At 40.0% G+C, this 19,445-nt stretch overlaps 1 protein-coding gene across 2 annotated transcripts in view; it reads left to right on the forward strand.

The window, feature by feature from the left end:
* Positions 1-2,187: 2,187 nt before the first annotated feature.
* LOC110441416 (solute carrier family 43 member 3-like) overlaps positions 2,188-19,445 on the forward strand; it is a 35,121-nt gene continuing 17,863 nt past the window's right edge. The window contains exons 1-6 of one of the 2 annotated variants that reach the window (XM_021484537.1): positions 2,188-2,602; positions 6,978-7,024; positions 12,549-12,625; positions 14,125-14,217; positions 14,322-14,577; positions 15,129-15,320. In XM_021484537.1, coding sequence (XP_021340212.1) covers positions 2,280-2,602; positions 6,978-7,024; positions 12,549-12,625; positions 14,125-14,217; positions 14,322-14,577; positions 15,129-15,320 — 988 coding nt within the window. In that variant the 5' untranslated portion in view covers positions 2,188-2,279. The remainder of the gene's footprint in view (positions 2,603-6,977; positions 7,025-12,548; positions 12,626-14,124; positions 14,218-14,321; positions 14,578-15,128; positions 15,321-19,445) is intronic. The other variant, XM_021484538.1, reaches the window with a different exon arrangement.

Here is a 19,445-nt window from a genome sequence, read left to right on the forward strand (position 1 = left end):
TTGTTATGTTACCGGGTACTGACTGAGCTCTCGCTTGTATGTCTCTGCTCCAGGTAGTGTTCACATTGTTATGTTACCGGGTTCTGACTGAGCTCTCGCTTGTATGTCCCAGCTCTAGGTAGTGTTCACATTGTTATGTTACCGGGTTCTGATTGAACTCTTGATGAATCTTTGTATAACTGATATGCCCTAAAAAGTCGTTGAGAACCGTACTATTTCCTTTTGTATAATGATGACTCCCTTCAACTGATGAGTGAGATACATTTTGATTAGGGGACAGTACGTCGTATTTTGGCGATCGTGATTTCCATTATAAACCTGTGCTAGTAACCTTTCATTCTACGGCAAACTGACCACGCCTTTTTGTTGACGGGTGGTAATTTTTAGATTTTCGAAAACGTCCTCTTATGACAATTGTACACGTCGAATTTTGATTTTAGATCGACCACACTAGACATTTCTCATTTTGAGGCAGATCTACAACGGAGCCAGAGACGGACACCGAGAGTAGTAAAATCAGGGAACATCTCAAACCATTTATCATTTCATCTGTATTAAGGATTCCTGTCCCCTGCTTGCGACAAAACACTAGAAAGGATCCTTTAGTGCTCCTTACATCCCCTGGTAACATCCCCTGGTAACATCCCTGGTAACATCCCCTAGTAACATCCCCTGGTAACATCCCCTGGTAACATCCCATCCCCTGGTAACATCCCCTGGTAACATCCCATCCCCTGGTAACATCCCCTGGTAACATCCCATCCCCTGGTAACGTCCCCTGGTAACATCCCCTGGTTTAAATTATGGTTTATACTAAAAACAAAGACTCGGTGCATGCTAGAGTTGATCGCAGTAGTATAGAAATCCGAAAATTCACTCCCCTGAAATGATCCCTAGAACAGTCTTCTAAGAATAGCATAAAATGATTTCTACTTTCTTCTGTTGTTATTTTTCAGGAGAATTAACAAGAACATATGTCAATACACTCCTTTTATGGCTGATAGTGTAGCTTATCTAGTGTTCAATCAGATGACAGAATAATAAAGGTCGCTTCGTCGCCATCATGTTACTGATACGAAGGAACATTCATAAACGTTTCTTTGTCACGAAGGGATGCTAATAAACGTCCTTTTGTCCAATCACCGTGTGTAACAAATACCTTCAGCTTAACGCTATTATAAAAAGACAACGTGTAAGCGTTAAACTTTTCTTTCGTAATATGGAAATATCGTATCCCAAGGAGTTTGTGGATGGGAAATTTAATCTACAAATGTATATGTGATCCCTGTCACTCTGGTACTTATGTAAAATACAAACTTCTTCCAACTCATTATTTTAGCTCGGGGAATTTCTTTTAACTCAATCGGCGTCAGAAAAATACAACAGACGTCCCGGGTGATATTGAAATATCAATTACCACGGTCACATATCTGCCGCATTGAGCAACGAAAAAGACTATAACGACTGTGGTTACCGGTTACATATTTTCTTATCTGTATCTCCATATGATGTTACCTAGGCCTGTTAGCTTACCTGTAGTCACGCACATGTGCGTCTACACACTCTGACATACCATATACGGTACCCTCCATATAAAAATATTTTTGAAACGACCCCTGTATTTGCTTGTCTCGGTCTCTGTCTCCACGCTCCGTGCTTGGTTTAGCCCAAAATGAGAAAGGCCTTTTCAAACGAAGTCGTTTCAATATGCATGACACACTGAGCGATTGATATCTTCAATTATTTTCTGCGAAGAAATCTGTGTTTAAAGTTTAAAGTTTAATTGAACAACGTGCGAGGAAGCTTAATATTTATCTATTCACGTAAACAAACAGTTTATTCGTCATTTAATTTTGTCGATTAAACTATACGGCCCCTTATGGAATATGCTAAAACTTTTCGTGTTGGTTTTTGTAAGGTACAGGGCGTAGCTTAATTACGACGTGCGCTGTTTCAAAGGAATTAACCATGGTTTTATTGCAGGTCAGAACAGGGTCATTATCCAATCAAAACACGCGTTGCAAACGAATCGTGTTACAGTGCCTGATAATATTTTTACGGAAATTTTAATCGGAAATAAGAGTAGGTGTGTTTCGCTTTCACCTTATACATAGAAGTCAAGTTAACACCTAACAATGTATAATAGCATACTCTTTCAACAAAAGAACCCACTCGCGTGTTGCCGATATACATATAAAGATACAGCGCAGCAGGATTCTTTATTACACCCTTGACGTAAATGAACAATTGCACATGTTGTTTTGTGTTGTGACCACGAAATGGCTTTAGCTAGAAGTAAGTTAGTATTTCTAATAACAATCAGTTTATTGGAGACATTTCTGTATGGGGGGTTGCAGTATGGCTGGGTATCCCTCCTCTATGTTCTAAAGCAAGAACAAGTGTTCAAAGACCTGTGTGCTACTGACAGAAACACAACCTCCGATATTAATAGCGGTACCAGTGATAATTGTTTTGCACAAGATGACAAGTTTAGCTTGTTATTCACCGTTGGTATGACTATATTTACGGTTTCGGGATTAATATGTGGAGAACTGTACAACCGATACATCGCTGCGACGCGCAGAATTCGTTTTGGCAGTGTGTAAGTATGATATAACACGTTTTGGCAGTGTGTAAGTATGATATAACACGTTTTGGCAGTGTGTAAGTATGATATAACACGTTTTGGCAGTGTGTAAGTATGATATAACACGTTTTGGCAGTGTGTAAGTATGATATAACACGTTTTGGCAGTGTGTAAGTATGATATAACACGTTTTGGCAGTGTGTAAGTATGATATAACACGTTTTGGCAGTGTGTAAGTATGATATAACACGTTTTGGCAGTGTGTAAGTATGATATAACACGTTTTGGCAGTGTGTAAGTATGATATAACACGTTTTGGCAGTGTGTAAGTATGATATAACACGTTTTGGCAGTGTGTAAATATGATATAACACGTTTTGGCAGTGTGTAAGTATGAAATTACACGTTTTAGCAGTGTGTAAGTATGATATAACACGTTTTGGCAGTGTGTATGTATGATATAACACGTTTTGGCAGTGTGTAAGTATGATATAACACGTTGTGGCAGTGTGTAAATATGATATCCCACGTTTTGGCAGTGTGTAAATATGATATCCCACGTTTTGGCAGTGTGTAATTATGATATAACACGTTTTGTCAGTGTGTAAGTATGATATAACACGTTTTGGCAGTGTATAAGTATGATATAACACGTATTGGCAGTGTGTAAGTATGATATAACACGTTTAGGCAGTATGTAAGTATGATATAACACGTTTTGGCAGTGTGTAAGTATGATATAACACGGCAACAAAAAAGTTTCTAATAGTTGGTTCCGATTTGTGTTTTTGTTTTTCCAATATTTCCATGTTTTGCTTGAAATTTCTTTTAAACAAAACATCTTGATAACCAGCATGAAATATAGAAATAAAAAAACGGTGGTGGTAAAAAGCAATGCGCGTTTGTTTAGTTTGGACAAAAGATGTTGACAAAAACCGTGTTGCTGGAATTCATTTTGGCACAGTTAACTTGAAAGACTGGTTTAAGAATAAAGTATTTGTTTTTTGCCAAACGTTGTACATTTGTAATGTTGAGATCTATTTCTAGTGTTAGATGTTCACCAGCAGGTGGGTGGATTGTCTGTTAGACTGACAGTTCTCGACGTGATTTTGTAGCTGGATTGTTAACATGAGAGTGTATTACCCTTTGTAAATATAATTCTTCGTACAATGACAGCACATGATAGAAACTATAGTCCTGTCTTGATATCATGTCATTGCTTTCTTTTGTTGCTTGTGGAATAGTTGGCCTTAACCCTGTAGCTTGGATTTACTCCAGCACGGCCTACATGAAATATTAGATTTAGAATATATTATACGTGTAGTCAAAAGTAACGTTTTAAAGAATTTTAAAGGCAGCATTCAAGATTTTCTGTATTTCTCTTCCAGTTTCAGATACTTTAGATTGCATTCTTTGACCAATGATGTGTCATAGATGAAAATGTTAAACATACTACGTTATGTATTGTAATCGACTTACTAAATGTCTAAACAGGTGCGTCCTTCTCTTGTGTTTCTATCGATTTTTTTACATCATAAAATGATTGTATGTGAATGCTGATTATCAGTCGTCAATGCTGGCCCCAAACTTATTGCTGGAATCTGTTTAGAACTTTTCACATGAAATATTTGTTGAGAAAAATAAATATGTAAATATAGAGCACGATATGAAGTGATTTCTATGTATCTTTCCTCTTAATTTCAAAGTTTAAATGTTTCGGATCGTTTTAGATATTGTTTTTAATTCTTGCAACACTGCTGAGTCCAAAATGGCCGAAATAATTAATATGATACGGTTTAAACCATCATTTTTGTTTGGATTTAGGAAGTATAAGACACACGAGTGAAATATATTTGGTATAACTGCAAACACTGTTAGGTATTCTGTTTATTACATTAGTTTTTACGAAATCCTACCTCGGAACGGGAAGTGAACCATCAAGCTGACAATACTTTATATGGACCTTTTTACCTTGAGCATGTCTAGACAACCCTACGCGACAAAATATAGTCCTCTCTGCAAAACCATTAATCAAATTTAAAAAACTCTTAAGGTGGCTCCACACATTCGCAAGTAACCAGCGAAATTCGTTGAAACTTTCATATAATGGTTATGCAACTATGTAGAATTGATTTTATGAAAATCTAAACACTCCGATAGATTGGGGACTTTTTTGGAAAAAATACCAAAAAAATGAATTTTCGTCAATTTTAATATTTTCCGGTGGTTTTTTTTGTGTTTGACATTGTTCGGAACAATAACAACAATAATAAAATGAAAAGAAGCATTTCTAATTAACCCTACAAATATTTTATTTATCGCAAAATATGTAACACATGTTACACGAAGTGTTTTTTTATTGAATTTGTACGGATAAAAGTGATTATCTACAAGCTAAAAGCCAACAGGACACAAAGATCTATACATATAGAATGGGAAATTGAACAAAATATACACGATGGCTTTATAATTAATTCATTTTACATTTTACAATCACTTCGATCCGGGTTAGAGTTATCTTCCTTGAAAAAAATCGGATTTCTTTGCAGAGGGGTGACATTTACACAATGACAGTTTTCCCTGTTTACATATAACAAAAATGATGGAAATAAATCAAAAATATGATATCAAAATTATCAATTTATTGTTCTTTAATGGAACCAAATTACCCTCAGTCATGTACACTTTGGACATCATTCCACAGACCGCTAACTCACGGTATATTTATTTACATGTCAGGTACATATGTGACCAGAGGCTTCGCATGGTATGCCGTTCTCACGTGCACTCACACATGCATTTTATAGGTATATTGATATTTCACAAAACATTATTTTCACAGAGTAAGTAAACTACATTTGTAAACACGATTTAATCGACAGAGCGAAACTCCCTCAACAGCGAAATCGTAACGACCTCGAGCTTATGAACTCGTGTTGCACATGTGAGGTTGGTACGTCCGCATGCCATGCGTTTCCTATATGACCTTCTTGAGGTCGTTTGGTCTCATGTCACTGTCTTCCCGTGAGTCTGTTTATGTCTATGAATTTGAAAGCTTTATTCCTGAAGTACGTGTGATTAAACATTTCCCGGTAAAATCTCGATATCGGGTGTTGACATATCATCGGCACGCACGTGTACTTTTGTTTACCATGGGCCTGTTCGTTTATGCGGAGCAACCGGTTTGACCGTTTATAAATGTAACAATTTCGGGTATAAATCCTGGCGGACCTGCAAATGTGTATGCAGGCCTTGCAAGGCTTTCTCAAGGCTCGCCTGAAAGGAGCATCAGATTACTAGGTCCGACCTTATTTAATAAACGAACAACAGTGGTCCGATCGGTTTGACCGTTTAAACGAAAACGGCCCTGGTGTTACTATAATTTGCACTACGATATTGAATGCCCGAAACGCAATACGGAAGTACATGCACATTTCGATCAAGATAATTGAGTCCGAGCTCTACTTTTTCCGGATGTACGTCACGAAAATGGACGCTGATGACGATGTGTGGAGCCACCTTAATTAACTAAAATCCTTTAATTAGTTATTTTAATAAAGTAGGTACTTATTTATTTAGAAAAAGTCCCGTGATTTCAACTTAGGTTAATACACACGTAGTTGTCAAGCGGCGAATCTAAAATGCTGTGGAGTGGGGACAATGCAGAGTTGTGTTGTCCCAATATATCCTGATGATAACATACCACCATTACCTTCGTAGGTTATACCGTCAAATATGACTGTGGTTCTCTTATACTTTCTGCCAATCGCTAAGCGTGACATGGAGACGCTGACATCGTGTTTCATTTGACATGCATTTCTCCGATCAAGTTAGAGGTGCTGACCTGCAGTCTGCTTGCTTTCATGAAAATAATGAAACGTTCTTCTGTGATAGGTAACAGATGATAATTCAGGGCAGTAGAATGACTGATGGTTCAGACGGATTTTCGAGGCCTGCGTATCGTTATGTTAAACAGGCTTTGACCTGAAAGGCTAGTAAAAAATATCACTTTTATAGAGTGAATCATTTTCAATATTTCACTGGTAAAAATGTAATAAATCGGTATATCCCACGATTGGAACAAGTTCTATGTAACTAAGATAGTTACCGACACACTTTCCAGTATTTGACAAGAAACATCTAGAGGGCCTCCACATGTGGTGCGAAAACGCACTTTTGCACCAGGTTATCCCATTTCTTATGTATCCTCAGTTCCTGTATGTATATTTTTTCGTTTCGACTTGATATCCTGAGTGGTGAAAAAGTTATCTTATGTTACCATGATGCAAAGGTGACGGTAGAAATTCCAAAAGAACTTAATTGAAACAGTGAGTTATTATTGATATTCACCGTTTCGTGTTATGATTCCTGATTTCTACTTTCGTTGCAGGTTCGTTCTTGTTGCTGGAGTGCTTTGCTTTGGTTTCACTTCTCCAGGTATGTTTAACTAACAAAGAATCCTTTAAAAAAAAACATATGAATATAAGGGCTCTTTTAACTGGCCGGCGTGACAATAAAACCAAATTGTTCGAGGGAATAGATACTTGTCCTGACATTACATAATTTTTAACCTCGTTGTGCGCATGTCAAATCATCAAAAATCGAACAAAATAGATTAAGATTAAAATTATTCCAAGTAACTTTACTCTGATGTTGTTTCAGCAGTTTGATTTGATTCATACTTATATCAACTGCAGCTATACTTTTTTTAACTGGAGGCATGCTTATCTTAATAATACTGAAGACATACTGAAGGTATACTTATCTTAACAATACTGAAGACATACTGAAGGTATACTTATCTTAACAATACTGAAGACATACTAAAGGTATACTTATCTTAACAATACTGAAGACATACTAAAGGTATACTTATCTTAACAATACTGAAGACATACTGTAGCTGTGCACCTGGTACTATCAGTACCCGGGGTCGGCTGTAGCTTTGCACCTTGTACTATCAGTACCCGGGGTCGGCTGTAGCTTTGCACCTGGTACTATCAGTACCCGGGGTTGGTTGTAGCTTTGCACCTGGTACTATCAGTACCCGGGGTTGGTTGTAGCTGTGCACCTGGTACTATCAGTACCCGGGGTCGGTTGTAGCTGTGCACCTGGTACTATCAGTACCCGGGGTCGGTTGTAGCTGTGCACCTGGTACTATCAGTACCCGGGGTTGGTTGTAGCTGTGCACCTGGTACTATCAGTACCCGGGGTCGGTTGTAGCTGTGCACCTGGTACTATCAGTACCCGGGGTCGGTTGTAGCTGTGCACCTGGTACTATCAGTACCCGGGGTTGGTTGTAGCTGTGCACCTGGTACTATCAGTACCCGGGGTCGGTTGTAGCTGTGCACCTGGTACTATCAGTACCCGGGGTCGGTTGTAGCTGTGCACCTGGTACTATCAGTACCCGGGGTTGGTTGTAGCTGTGCACCTGGTACTATCAGTACCCGGGGTTGGTTGTAGCTGTGCACCTGGTACGATCAGTACCCGGGGTCGGTTGTAGCTTTGCACCTGGTACTATCAGTACCCGGGGTCGGCTGTAGCTTTGCACATGGTACTATCAGTACCACAGGTTGGTTGTAGCTTTGCACCTGGTACTATCAGTACCCGGGGTTGGCTGTGGCTTTGCACCTAGTACTATCAGAACCCGGTGTTGGCTGTAGCTGTGCACCTGGTACTATCAGTAACCGGGGTTGGCTGTGGCTTTGCACCTAGTACTATCAGTACCCGGGGTCGGCTGTATCTTTGCACCTGGTACTATCAGTACCCGGGGTTGGTTGTAGCTTTGCACCTGGTACTATCAGTACCCGGGGTCGGCTGTAGCTGTGCACCTGGTACTATCAGTAACTGGGGTCGGCTGTAGCTGTGCACCTTGTACTATCAGTACCCGGGGTCGGCTGTAGCTGTGCACCTGGTACTATCAGTGCCCGGGGTCGGCTGTAGCTGTGCACCTGGTTCTAGCAGTACCCGGGGTTGGCTGTAGCTGTGCACCTTGTACTATCAGTTCCCGGGGTAGGCTGTAGCTTTGCACCTGGTACTATGAGTATCTTGGGTTGGCTGTAGCTTTGTACCTAGTACTATCAGTGCCGGGTAGCTTTGCACCTGGTACTATGAGTATCTTGGGTTGGCTGTAGCTTTGCAACTTGTACTATCAGTACCCGGGGACGGCTGTAGCTGTGCACCTTGAACTATCAGTACCCGGGGCTATCAGTACCCGGGGTCGGCTGTAGCTGAGCACCAAGTACTATCAGTACCCGGGGTCGGCTGTATCTTTGCACCTGGTACTATCAGTGCCCGGGGTTGGTTGTAGCTGTGCACCTGGTACGATCAGTCCCCGGGGTCGGTTGTAGCTTTGCACGTGGTACTATCAGTACCCGGTGTCGGCTGTAGCTGTGCACCTGGAACTATCAGTAACTGGGGTCGGCTGTAGCTTTGCACATGGCACTATCAGTACCACAGGTTGGTTGTAGCTTTGCACCTGGTACTATCGGTACCGGGGGTTGGCTGTAGCTTTGCGCCTTGTACTATCAGGACCCGGGGTTGGCTGTAGCTGTGCTCCTGGTACGATTAGTACCCGGGGTTGGCTGTAGCTGTGCACCTGGTAGTATCAGTAACTGGGGTCGGCTGTAGCTTTGCACATGGTACTATCAGTACCACAGGTTGGTTGTAGCTTTGCACCTGGTACTATCATTATCTTGGGTTGGCTGTAGCTTTGTACCTAGTACTATCAGTGCCGGGGGTTGGCTGTAGCTTTGCCCCTGGTACTATCAGTCCCCGGGGTCGGCTGTAGCTTTGCACCTAGTTCTATCAGTGCCGGGGGTTGGCTGTAGCTTTGCGCCTTGTACTATCAGGACCCGGGGTTGGCTGTAGCTGTGCTCCTGGTACTATCAGTAACTGGGGTCGGCTGTGGCTGTGCACCTCGTACTATCAGTACCCGGTGTTGGCTGGAGCTTTGCACCTGGTACTATCGGTACCGGGGGTTGGCTGTAGCTTTGCCCCTGGTACTATCAGTATCTGGTGTTGGCTGTAGCCTTGCACCTGGTACTATCAGTATATGGTGTTGGCTGTAGCTTTGCACCTGGTACTATGAGTACCGGGTGTTGACTGTAGCTTTGCACCTGGTACTATGAGTATCTTGGGTTGGCTGTAGCTTTGCAACTTGTACTATCAGTACCCGGGGACGGCTGTAGCTGTGCACCTGGGACTATCAGTAACTGGGGTCGGCTGTGGCTGTGCACCTCGTACTATCAGTACCGGGGGTTGACTGTAGCTTTGCCCCTGGTACTATCAGTCCCCGGGGTTGGCTGTAGCTGTGCTCCTGGTACGATTAGTACCCGGGGTTGGCTGGGGCTTTGCACCTAGTACTATCAGTCCCCGGGGTCGGCTGTAGCTTTGCACCTGGTACTATGAGTATCTTGGGTTGGCTGTAGCTTTGCACCTAGTTCTATCAGTGCCGGGGGTTGGCTGTAGCTTTGCGCCTTGTACTATCAGGACCCGGGGTTAGCTGTAGCTGTGCACCTGGTAGTATCAGTAACTGGGGTCGGCTGTAGCTGTGCCCCTGGTACTATCAGTAACTGGGGACGGCTGTAGCTGTGCACCTGGTACGATCAGTACCCGGGGTCGGTTGTAGCTGTGCACCTGGTACTATCAGTAACTGGGGTTGGCTGTAGCTGTGCACCTGGTTCTATCAGTAACTGGGGTCGGCTGTGGCTGTGCACCTCGTACTATCAGTACCCGGTGTTGGCTATAGATTTGCGCCTGGTACTTTTGCACCTGGTACTATCAGTATCCTGGGTTGGCTGTAGCTTTGCAACTTGTACTATCAGTACCCGGGGACGGCTGTAGCTGTGCACCTGGAACTATCAGAACCCGGGGTCGGCTGTAGCTGAGCACCAAGTACTATCAGTACCCGGGGTCGGTTGTAGCTTTGCACCTGGGACTATCAGTACCCGGGGGCGGCTGTAGCTTTGCACCAGGTACTATTAGTACCGGGGGTTGGCCGTAGCTTTGCACCTGGTACTATGAGTATCTTGGGTTGGCTGTAGCTTTGCACCTGGTGTACCCGGGGTCGGTTGTAGCTTTGCACGTGGTACTATCAGTACCCGGGGTTGGTTGTAGCTGTGCACCTGGTACGATCAGTACCCGGGGTCGGCTGTATCTGTGCACCTTGTACTATCAGTTCCCGGGGTAGACTGTAGCTTTGCACCTTGAACTATCAGTACCCGGGGTTGGCCGTAGCTTTGCACCTGGTACTATGAGTACCGGGTGTTGACTGTAGCTTTGCACCTGGTACTATTAGTCCCCGGGGTTGGCTGCAGCTTTGCACCTTGTACTATCAGTCCCCGGGGTAGGCTGTAGCTTTGCACCTGGTGTACCCGGGGTCGGTTGTAGCTGTGCACCTGGTACTATCAGTCCCCGGGGTTGGCTGTGGCTTTGCACCTAGTACTATCAGAACCCGGTGTTGGCTGTAGCTGTGCGCCTTGTACTATCAGTAACCGGGGGTGGCTGTGGCTTTGCACCTAGTACTATCAGAACCCGGTGTTGGCTGTAGCTGTGCGCCTTGTACTATCAGTAACCGGGGTTGGCTGTGGCTTTGCACCTTGTACTATCAGTCCCCGGGGTTGGCTGTGGCTTTGCACCTAGTGCTATCAGTACCCGGTGTTGGCTGGAGCTTTGCACCTGGTACTATCATTATCTTGGGTTGGCTGTAGCTTTGCACGTGGTACTATCAGTACCCGGTGTCGGCTGTAGCTGTGCACCTGATACTATCAGTACCCGGGGTTGGATGTAGCTGTGCACCTGGTACTAGCAGTACCCGGGGTCGGCTGTAGCTGTGCTCCTTGTACTATCAGTACCCGGGGTCGGCTGTATCTTTGCACCTGGTACTATCAGCACCTGGGGTCGGCTGTAGCTTTGCACATGGCACTATCAGTACCACAGGTTGGTTGTAGCTTTGCACCTGGTACTATCATTATCTTGGGTTGGCTGTAGCTTTGTACCTAGTACTATCAGTGCCGGGGGTTGGCTGTAGCTTTGCACGTGGTACTATCAGTATCTTGGGTTGGCTGTAGCTTTGTACCTAGTACTATCAGTGCCGGGGGTTGGCTGTAGCTTTGCACCTGGTACTATCAGTATCTTGGGTTGGCTGTAGCTTTGCACCTAGTACTATCAGTGCCGGGGGTTGGCTGTAGCTTTGCACCTAGTACTATCAGTACCCGGGGTAGGCTGTAGCTTTGCACCTTGTACTATCAGTATCTGGGGTCGGCTGTAGCTTTGCACCTAGTACTATCAGTGCCGGGTAGCTTTGCACCTGGTACTATCAGTACCCGGGGTTGGCTGTAGCTTTGCACCTGGTACTATCAGTACCCGGGGTTGGCTGTACTTGTTTAAGTATATACTTTCTTATGAAGCTAAATGTTGTTAAGTTTTAAGCATTTTATATGGTTTTATGTTCATTATGAACTGTATTCGATTTATTTTTCGACACGCTTTATAAATGTATTATTCATTCACTTCACCTTCGGTACCACTTATGAGACATTATTAGACGGAATAATCATTTGAAGTGAAATGATTACTTTAATCTCTACATCTACGAAATATTTCAAATGAATTATTCAATTCTTCCTGTTTCTCGTGTTTGCGTTTCTTTAAACTCATTCCTGTCGTTATAGGCTTACATCAAGGCAGGTGATGTCTCTACACAAGGTTAAGTAAATTCTTAAAACATGATTGAGACGACCGATATCAGTCCATTCCTTCTTCACATTCTGTAGATATCTTTGTTTACTGTTTTTCGTTACAAATTACCAATGATATTCAGCTCCTAAATCTTTGGAGAGCATCTATTTACAACAAATCTGTATAAATATTTCATTAAGTCGCGGATGGAGAAGACCAGTATTAGATAAACACCCTTGATATACAATTATAATTATTTAAATTCCTCGTACTTTTTCAGAAACCCCCTGGCTTGTCCTCCCAGGGATAGTGTTCGTAGGCGTGGCTGGGATTTCACTTCTTATTTCTAACATGCAGGTATGTCATTTGATCATTTCCATGAAATCGCCATGTTACATTGACTTCGGGGATTGAATCCAGGCCATCGGGGTGGTCTTGTTTGAGTTTTCACCACTTGGCTATGTCCGTCCCTATCCTAGTTTTACCTAGTTATCTCACCTCATCGCAGAATGTATTAAATATCAGCTTAGTGAAAATAACAAGGGTTGGTAAAGATTAGTTTTACGGACTCTGTGAACGTCGTTGCATCTGTCATGGAAATTGTATTTATAAAATGTGATTATAAAGGTGATTTTAAATTGTCATATGTCCAACGTAAAATGACATTATGCATTTTTGATTGATTGGTATTCTATGTTTTTATTCAATGATATATGAAGAATAAATAAAGATTCAAAATTTAAAATGGCGATGTGGATTGAGCGATGTTAATTATATATATATATATATGACAAAATAGCTTAGAGAGGTTTTATATACAGCTATCGTAATACTTACCCGAATGAAAGCGACGAGACGTCATTACATGTCTTGTTTAGTCCCAAAACGCAGGCTTGACAAGTTATGGGGTCACTTGCCCGAGCACGTGAGTTTTCCTCACACATTAATACCCCGAGCAAGATACCATATCAGTTGATAGCACTTGGTTCACAATTGATGTTGAATCAATAAACTTTCATTTCATCACAAAACCCTTACAATGCACCCGAACACAAGTGTCTTCTCAGGAAACCAGCACTTGTTTTATAACAAACAGGGGATCGTTTGATATTTTAGGATGTAATAGAATTAGTTGATTGTTCTTCGAAAACGGCGTTGATAAATTTCATTATCTTGCAAGGCGTTCATTGTACATAATACACTATTTCTACAAAAAAAAAATATAAACAATTTCCCATGATGCCCGTTTTGTCAGATGTTGAAATTGTTCCCTTACCTTCAATAAGATTCATCAGTTTGGAAATGTGTGACATCAAAGTTTACTTTTTTCACAAACAATGTACTATTAAACGTGTCGCAACGTTTCAAGACCGAGCGGTCCCTTTGTCAAGCTATGATTGAGTGAGAGTTTTGTATTTGTTCCTTTATCAATAACTATATACTTTTTCCTGTAAATGAGGTTTTCCTTTCCATGTTTACCTGTAATTAAGATTTTCGTTCCAACTTTACCTGTGATTAGTCTTTCTTTTTAAACTTCACCTGTATTTAAGTCTTTCCTTTTCACCTCTTCCTGTTATTAAGGTTTTCCGTTTCAATGTTACCGTAAATATGAGTTTATCTTTTGAACTTTTTATGAAATGAAACTTTTTCAATTTCACCTGGAAATAAGAGCTTTCTTTAAAACTTTTTCTTTTAATAAGGTCTGTTATTTTGTAATCAACACTAAGATAGAGCTTAAATGTGTCTCACCTGGTCAATTACATTAAAAAGCAATACATTTGCTTCCCTCTGATACTAAAGTATGCAGACTAATATTAATAGTATACTTATCTATTATTTTATGTTGTTTCCGCCAGGTGGCAGTGCTGTTGCCGAAGGGTTCCTCTGTGTACGTCGGTCTCCTTAATGGCTGTTTCGACTCCTCCGTTGTGACACAGATGGTTGTCAAGGTGAAGCTTTTAACGACAAACTAGACAATCGAATGAGAAGAATTTCTTATATTCTTTCTCTTTAAGTAAAAGAAATGAGTAATTTCCATTTTTTGTTTTCTCAGGCCCTGTACGAAACCGGCATCAACCCAAGGTTTTCCTATATCGGTGTTGCCATATTATGTGTCGTCATATCCGGTTTTTGCACTCTTTTCCATCCTGGCTCAAAGAATGGTACATCGAAGTCATCGGACGATAGTGATGCTAAAGTAAAGCACATGAACGGCGACGTCAATCCTCCCGAAGGCAGCATTAATGTAACTTTCAGCAATGACGAACAACATTTGAAAGTCCCATCTCACACAGAGGTGACCGACAAAGGTATTTGTTGTTTGTTAGTTTGTTTTTAATCAGTTTGCGTTATTATTATAACACAAGCTCTGGCTAAGTTTCAATCATAACGGGTCGGTGGGAACGCTATGTCTGTCTTTCGCTCTGAATTACCAATACCAATGCATCATTAGTTCTAACGTAATAATCAAAGTTTAACCCAAATTTACTTATCTTTAATTTTTACTATCACTAAATGATAGCCGTATCAGATGACGATTATCTTTAGCCTATCCACATACAAATCAATATTTTACTCAACTTATTATTATACACCATATGATGGAAATATATTAGAGAAAGTCTGATGTAATTTGCGAATATTCAATGAAGATACTATCTACTTACCTTGACTATCTATTTAATTATTACTGAAAATGTCCTGTTGTTACACAAACGTCGTTCAGGGAATATCAATTTGTCTTTGTGTTTGTTTTATTTCTATGCTCTCTGTCTCTCTATTCCATTTGTGTCTTTGGAAATTGCACTTTTTGAAAATACAATTTTGAAGCATCTCTCTTTGTACACTCTTTGCTATACAGGAACTGAAATTGACATTACACCGTCTTCTGTTGCTTCTGATGACGTCACATCTACTTCTGTGGGGTCCATCATACGTTCCCGGATGTACATATTTCATTTGATGTGGATGAGTATACTGTTGTTGCGGTTCTACTATTTCATCGGGTCAATAAACAGGTTAATGGTAGAGACCCTGGAAAATGACGATCAGGGTAAGTAACTCCTCTTATCCACCTCGTAATGTAAAACGTATCCATGTTAGAAAATGACGATCAGGGTAAGTAACTCCTCTTATCCACCTCATAATGTAAAACGTATACATGTTAGAAAATGACGATCATGATAAGTAACTCCTCTTATCCACCTCATAATGTAAAACGTATACATGTTAGAAAATGACAATCAGGGTAAGTAACTCCTGTTATCCACCTCATAATGTAAAACGTATACATGTTAGAAAATGACGATCAGGGTAAGTAATTCCTCTTATCCACCTCATAATGGAAAACGTATACATGTTAGAAAATGACGGGATTATGATCATTGACACGGATAATCTATATCGACATATAACAACTGTATGAACAAACCGTTTGTTGTATGAAATGCATTATTATATCTGTCGATTTCTGTCACACCTACAGTATCAGTTCCCTTCCAATTTTGTCTCATCTTCGAGACGTTTAGGTTGTTAAGTTGATTTGGTGTCTACGTAGAAACACGGGACGTTTCTCTAGAAAGCTATTCATTTCCTTGCATTCTTAGTTTAGCAAGACAAGAGGAAAAGGAGAGCATGTTGAATTAAATTAACCTGCAGATTAGATTGGCAATTTATTAATTATCATTAGGGGTTTGTTTAATATGAAAATATTTCTGCATCATAACTAGAACGGAAGTTAGAAATATAATACTTGACGCCGTATTTAAATGACGTCATGCTTGACAACAAGGCTGCACGCTATTTTGAATTGGCTACTCGACAAAATCTATTGTCTTCTGTTATTGTCTTGCATGAATTGATTTTTACAGCAACACCGTCAATTGTTTATTTTAGCGTTTGCCATTCTAGGTATAGAAATGATTACCAAACCGACTATTTATTTTACCTGGAAACCGAATACCGGCGGCTTCGCAAGCAGTTATCGCAACGGTTCACTGGTATTCGTTAAAAGGAAGCAAAATTACGCTGAAAAAAGCTCGTAGTGAGTAAACAAGGGAATTTGATTTTTTGCTTTAAAATTTCATTCTTGTTATCTCAAAACAACACATCGTCTATATATCTGAAAGCTCTCATAATAACAGAACGAAATTCCTTCGGTTTTGTATGAAGTAAGGTAACATACAGAGTTGAAAAGTCAAATGTGCTGTTATAATTATCTTTTGAAGAAACGCTGCATGAGACTGATCAGAAGATCTTTTAAGTTATTCAAAATCTAAATTGTTTTAATTCCTCTCCTTGGGCATACTTGGTGACGATACGACTGTAACCCGGCTTGAATGGTGCTACTCGAACAATAGTAGTGAGGAGTAAAGATTGCAATTCGCAAAGTTCATACAAAATTCTTGTAGAGTTCCTGAATCCAAAACAAACGAACTAGGCAGATTTATATCGTACTATTAACTGGTCTTCGGTAAAAGTTTATTTGCCGACTTATTATTGCGGACCATTTAGTATACGTTAAATATCGGGTAAAAAAGGTTGATTTCATTTTAAGTTTCAAGCTGCCACTTCTTTTCAGAATGATGGACTTAATAGATTCAAACCACTCTGAAAATGAATCCAATTTCTGATGTCCCGTCTTTTAACCACGCGATAGGGACGTTAATAGAAATAAAAGTTTTATTGAAGAAATTTTTATTTTACTTGATAACTGATACCGTGTTGAGTCATGCGAGTGTTTAATGTGGATGTTTATTTCTAAATACAAAAAGAAGCACTTGTGATTGATGGCACACATAAGATACACAAAATAGCACAAGACGTCTAAAGATATCACCGTTTCACACGCCACAATGTACACAAGAACGTTAACTTCATTGACCTACATATGTTACGGCGCGATTTCTCACCCCGACACGATTTCTCACCCCGTGTCAATATTTGCATCATAAGCATTTCAATCTATTCAACACGCAAAGGTCAACGCATATGTGTTGCCCACATATAACATAGGTTGGTCAACAATGGGACACTTATTACTACCATATCCAATTCTTACTTGTCAACTAATCATGTATTTCCATATAATGTATACTGTAAACAAAATTCAACATACTGACTAAGTTAGGACGTTAAATACGGGTACTTGTATGTATGGATTTTATTTCAGGCTTTTAAAACGTTTAATTCTCTACATCAATTTTGTCTTCGGCATTTTGTTAGAACATTAAACTGATATAATATGAAGAGGAACAGAAGGCAATACCGAATTGTAAGCCAAACGCGTGTGACTTGACAAAGGCAAAATACTTACGAAACAAACAATATCTTGATGGTGTATTAAGCAATTTCGGGTGACTTGTAACTCGTGTAGTTTTACACTGTCTAAATAACTACGCGGGATATTAGGTCTGACATCGAGCAAAAATACATATTTCTTTGGTAATTCCTGTACTAAAAAATGTACACTCACCTGAATATACACAAATGATTTATAACACAAGGAAAAATTAACTAGAATTTTGTTTTTGTGAACAAAAACATATATCTCCCCTTATTAGCCAATAGAAAAACCTCGGTATAAAAAATTGACAAAGGGCCATATCGCTTTATTTAGTGGGCCATGAGACCCGAATTTAGAACGCGACACTCCTACTTCCCAAGATACATTAAAACTTTAGCAAGTTTGGTCAACGTAGGCGAAATAACATGGAAGTTATGCCGTGGACTAACTTCGGTATTAAAATTAAACAAAGGGCCATAACTCTGTCTATAGGGATGCACGAGACCAAGTGCACTGCACACCTTCTTTGAGTGATTCAGGTATACTTCAAGTTTGATTAAAATATCTTTAATGGTTTTGAAGTTATGCCGTGGAAAAACTTCGGTATAAAAAATAAACAAAGGGCCATAACTCTGTATATAGCGGAGCATAAATTCTTAATTTAGTGTGAGAAATTCCGCCTTCCCAAGATATATAAATATGGTAAGTATGGTCAACGTAGGTAAAATAACATAGAACTAGTGGTCTGGACAATCTTTTTAAAAAGTTTTAAAAATAAACACAGGGCCGTAACTCTGTATATAGTGAAGCATGATACCTAATTATTTTGCACTGCACACCTTCTGTCGGTAATACAGACATAGTTCAAGCTTGATCAAGATATCTTTAACGGTTTGGAATTTACTGAAAATGTGCACTTATTTGACCTTTGACCTTGATGTGAATCCAGTGCACTGCAAACCTCCTGTGAGTGATGCATGCACACCTAAAGTTTCATCAAGATATCTTAAACGGTTTAAAAGTTATGGTCCGGACACGTTTGATAAGAAGAACCAGAAAAATAAGAAGAACCAGTACTAATACAATATGTCTCCCTTAATTCGAAGGGGAGACATAATAATATGAGGTTTTAAAATGACAGTGTAATCCCTGGGAACATCTGTATTTTAGAATATCGACATATTTTAAAATTCTTAATCAAGATATGTTAATAATAAAAAAAACACGGGAAACTACAAGCACATAATGATTACACAATCGATGAAACTACAGTTGGTAGGTGGGAAAATCGAGAGAGACAGGTTTACACAGAAATACTGCAACTTTATCAAATTTACATTGATGTCAATTTCAAATACAAAAAAAAAATGCAACAAAACCATTCGCGATTCATGACAAAAATGAAATAATCACAAGCAGTTTAAAAACTGTATCGTTTTTTTGCATCAATTCAGTCTAGACAAGTAACACCCAGGGGTCAACGTATATGTTTAGCCTAAACCTTGATTAAACATGGATCGGCTAACTGTTGAACAATGGGACAATTACAATTTCCAGTTCTAACTTTGAGTAGTGTATTTCCTTATATTGTATTAGATAAACAGTATTCAGTATACTGAGTATTAAGTAAACAGTATTCAGCATACTTAGTATTAGGTAAACAGTATTCAGCATACTGAGTATCAGGTAAACAGTATTCAGCATACTAAGTGTTAAGTAAACAGTATTCAGCATACTGAGTATTAAGTAAACAGTATTCAGCATACTGAGTATTAGGTAAACAGTATTAAGCATACTGAGTATTAGGTAAACAGTATTCAGTATACTGAGTATTAAGTAAACAGTATTCAGCATACTGAGTATTAGGTAAACAGTATTCAGCATACTGAGTAT

The sequence above is a fragment of the Mizuhopecten yessoensis genome, unplaced genomic scaffold, assembly GCF_002113885.1.
Source record: "Mizuhopecten yessoensis strain PY_sf001 unplaced genomic scaffold, ASM211388v2 scaffold715943, whole genome shotgun sequence".
Lineage (NCBI taxonomy): Eukaryota > Metazoa > Mollusca > Bivalvia > Pectinida > Pectinidae > Mizuhopecten > Mizuhopecten yessoensis.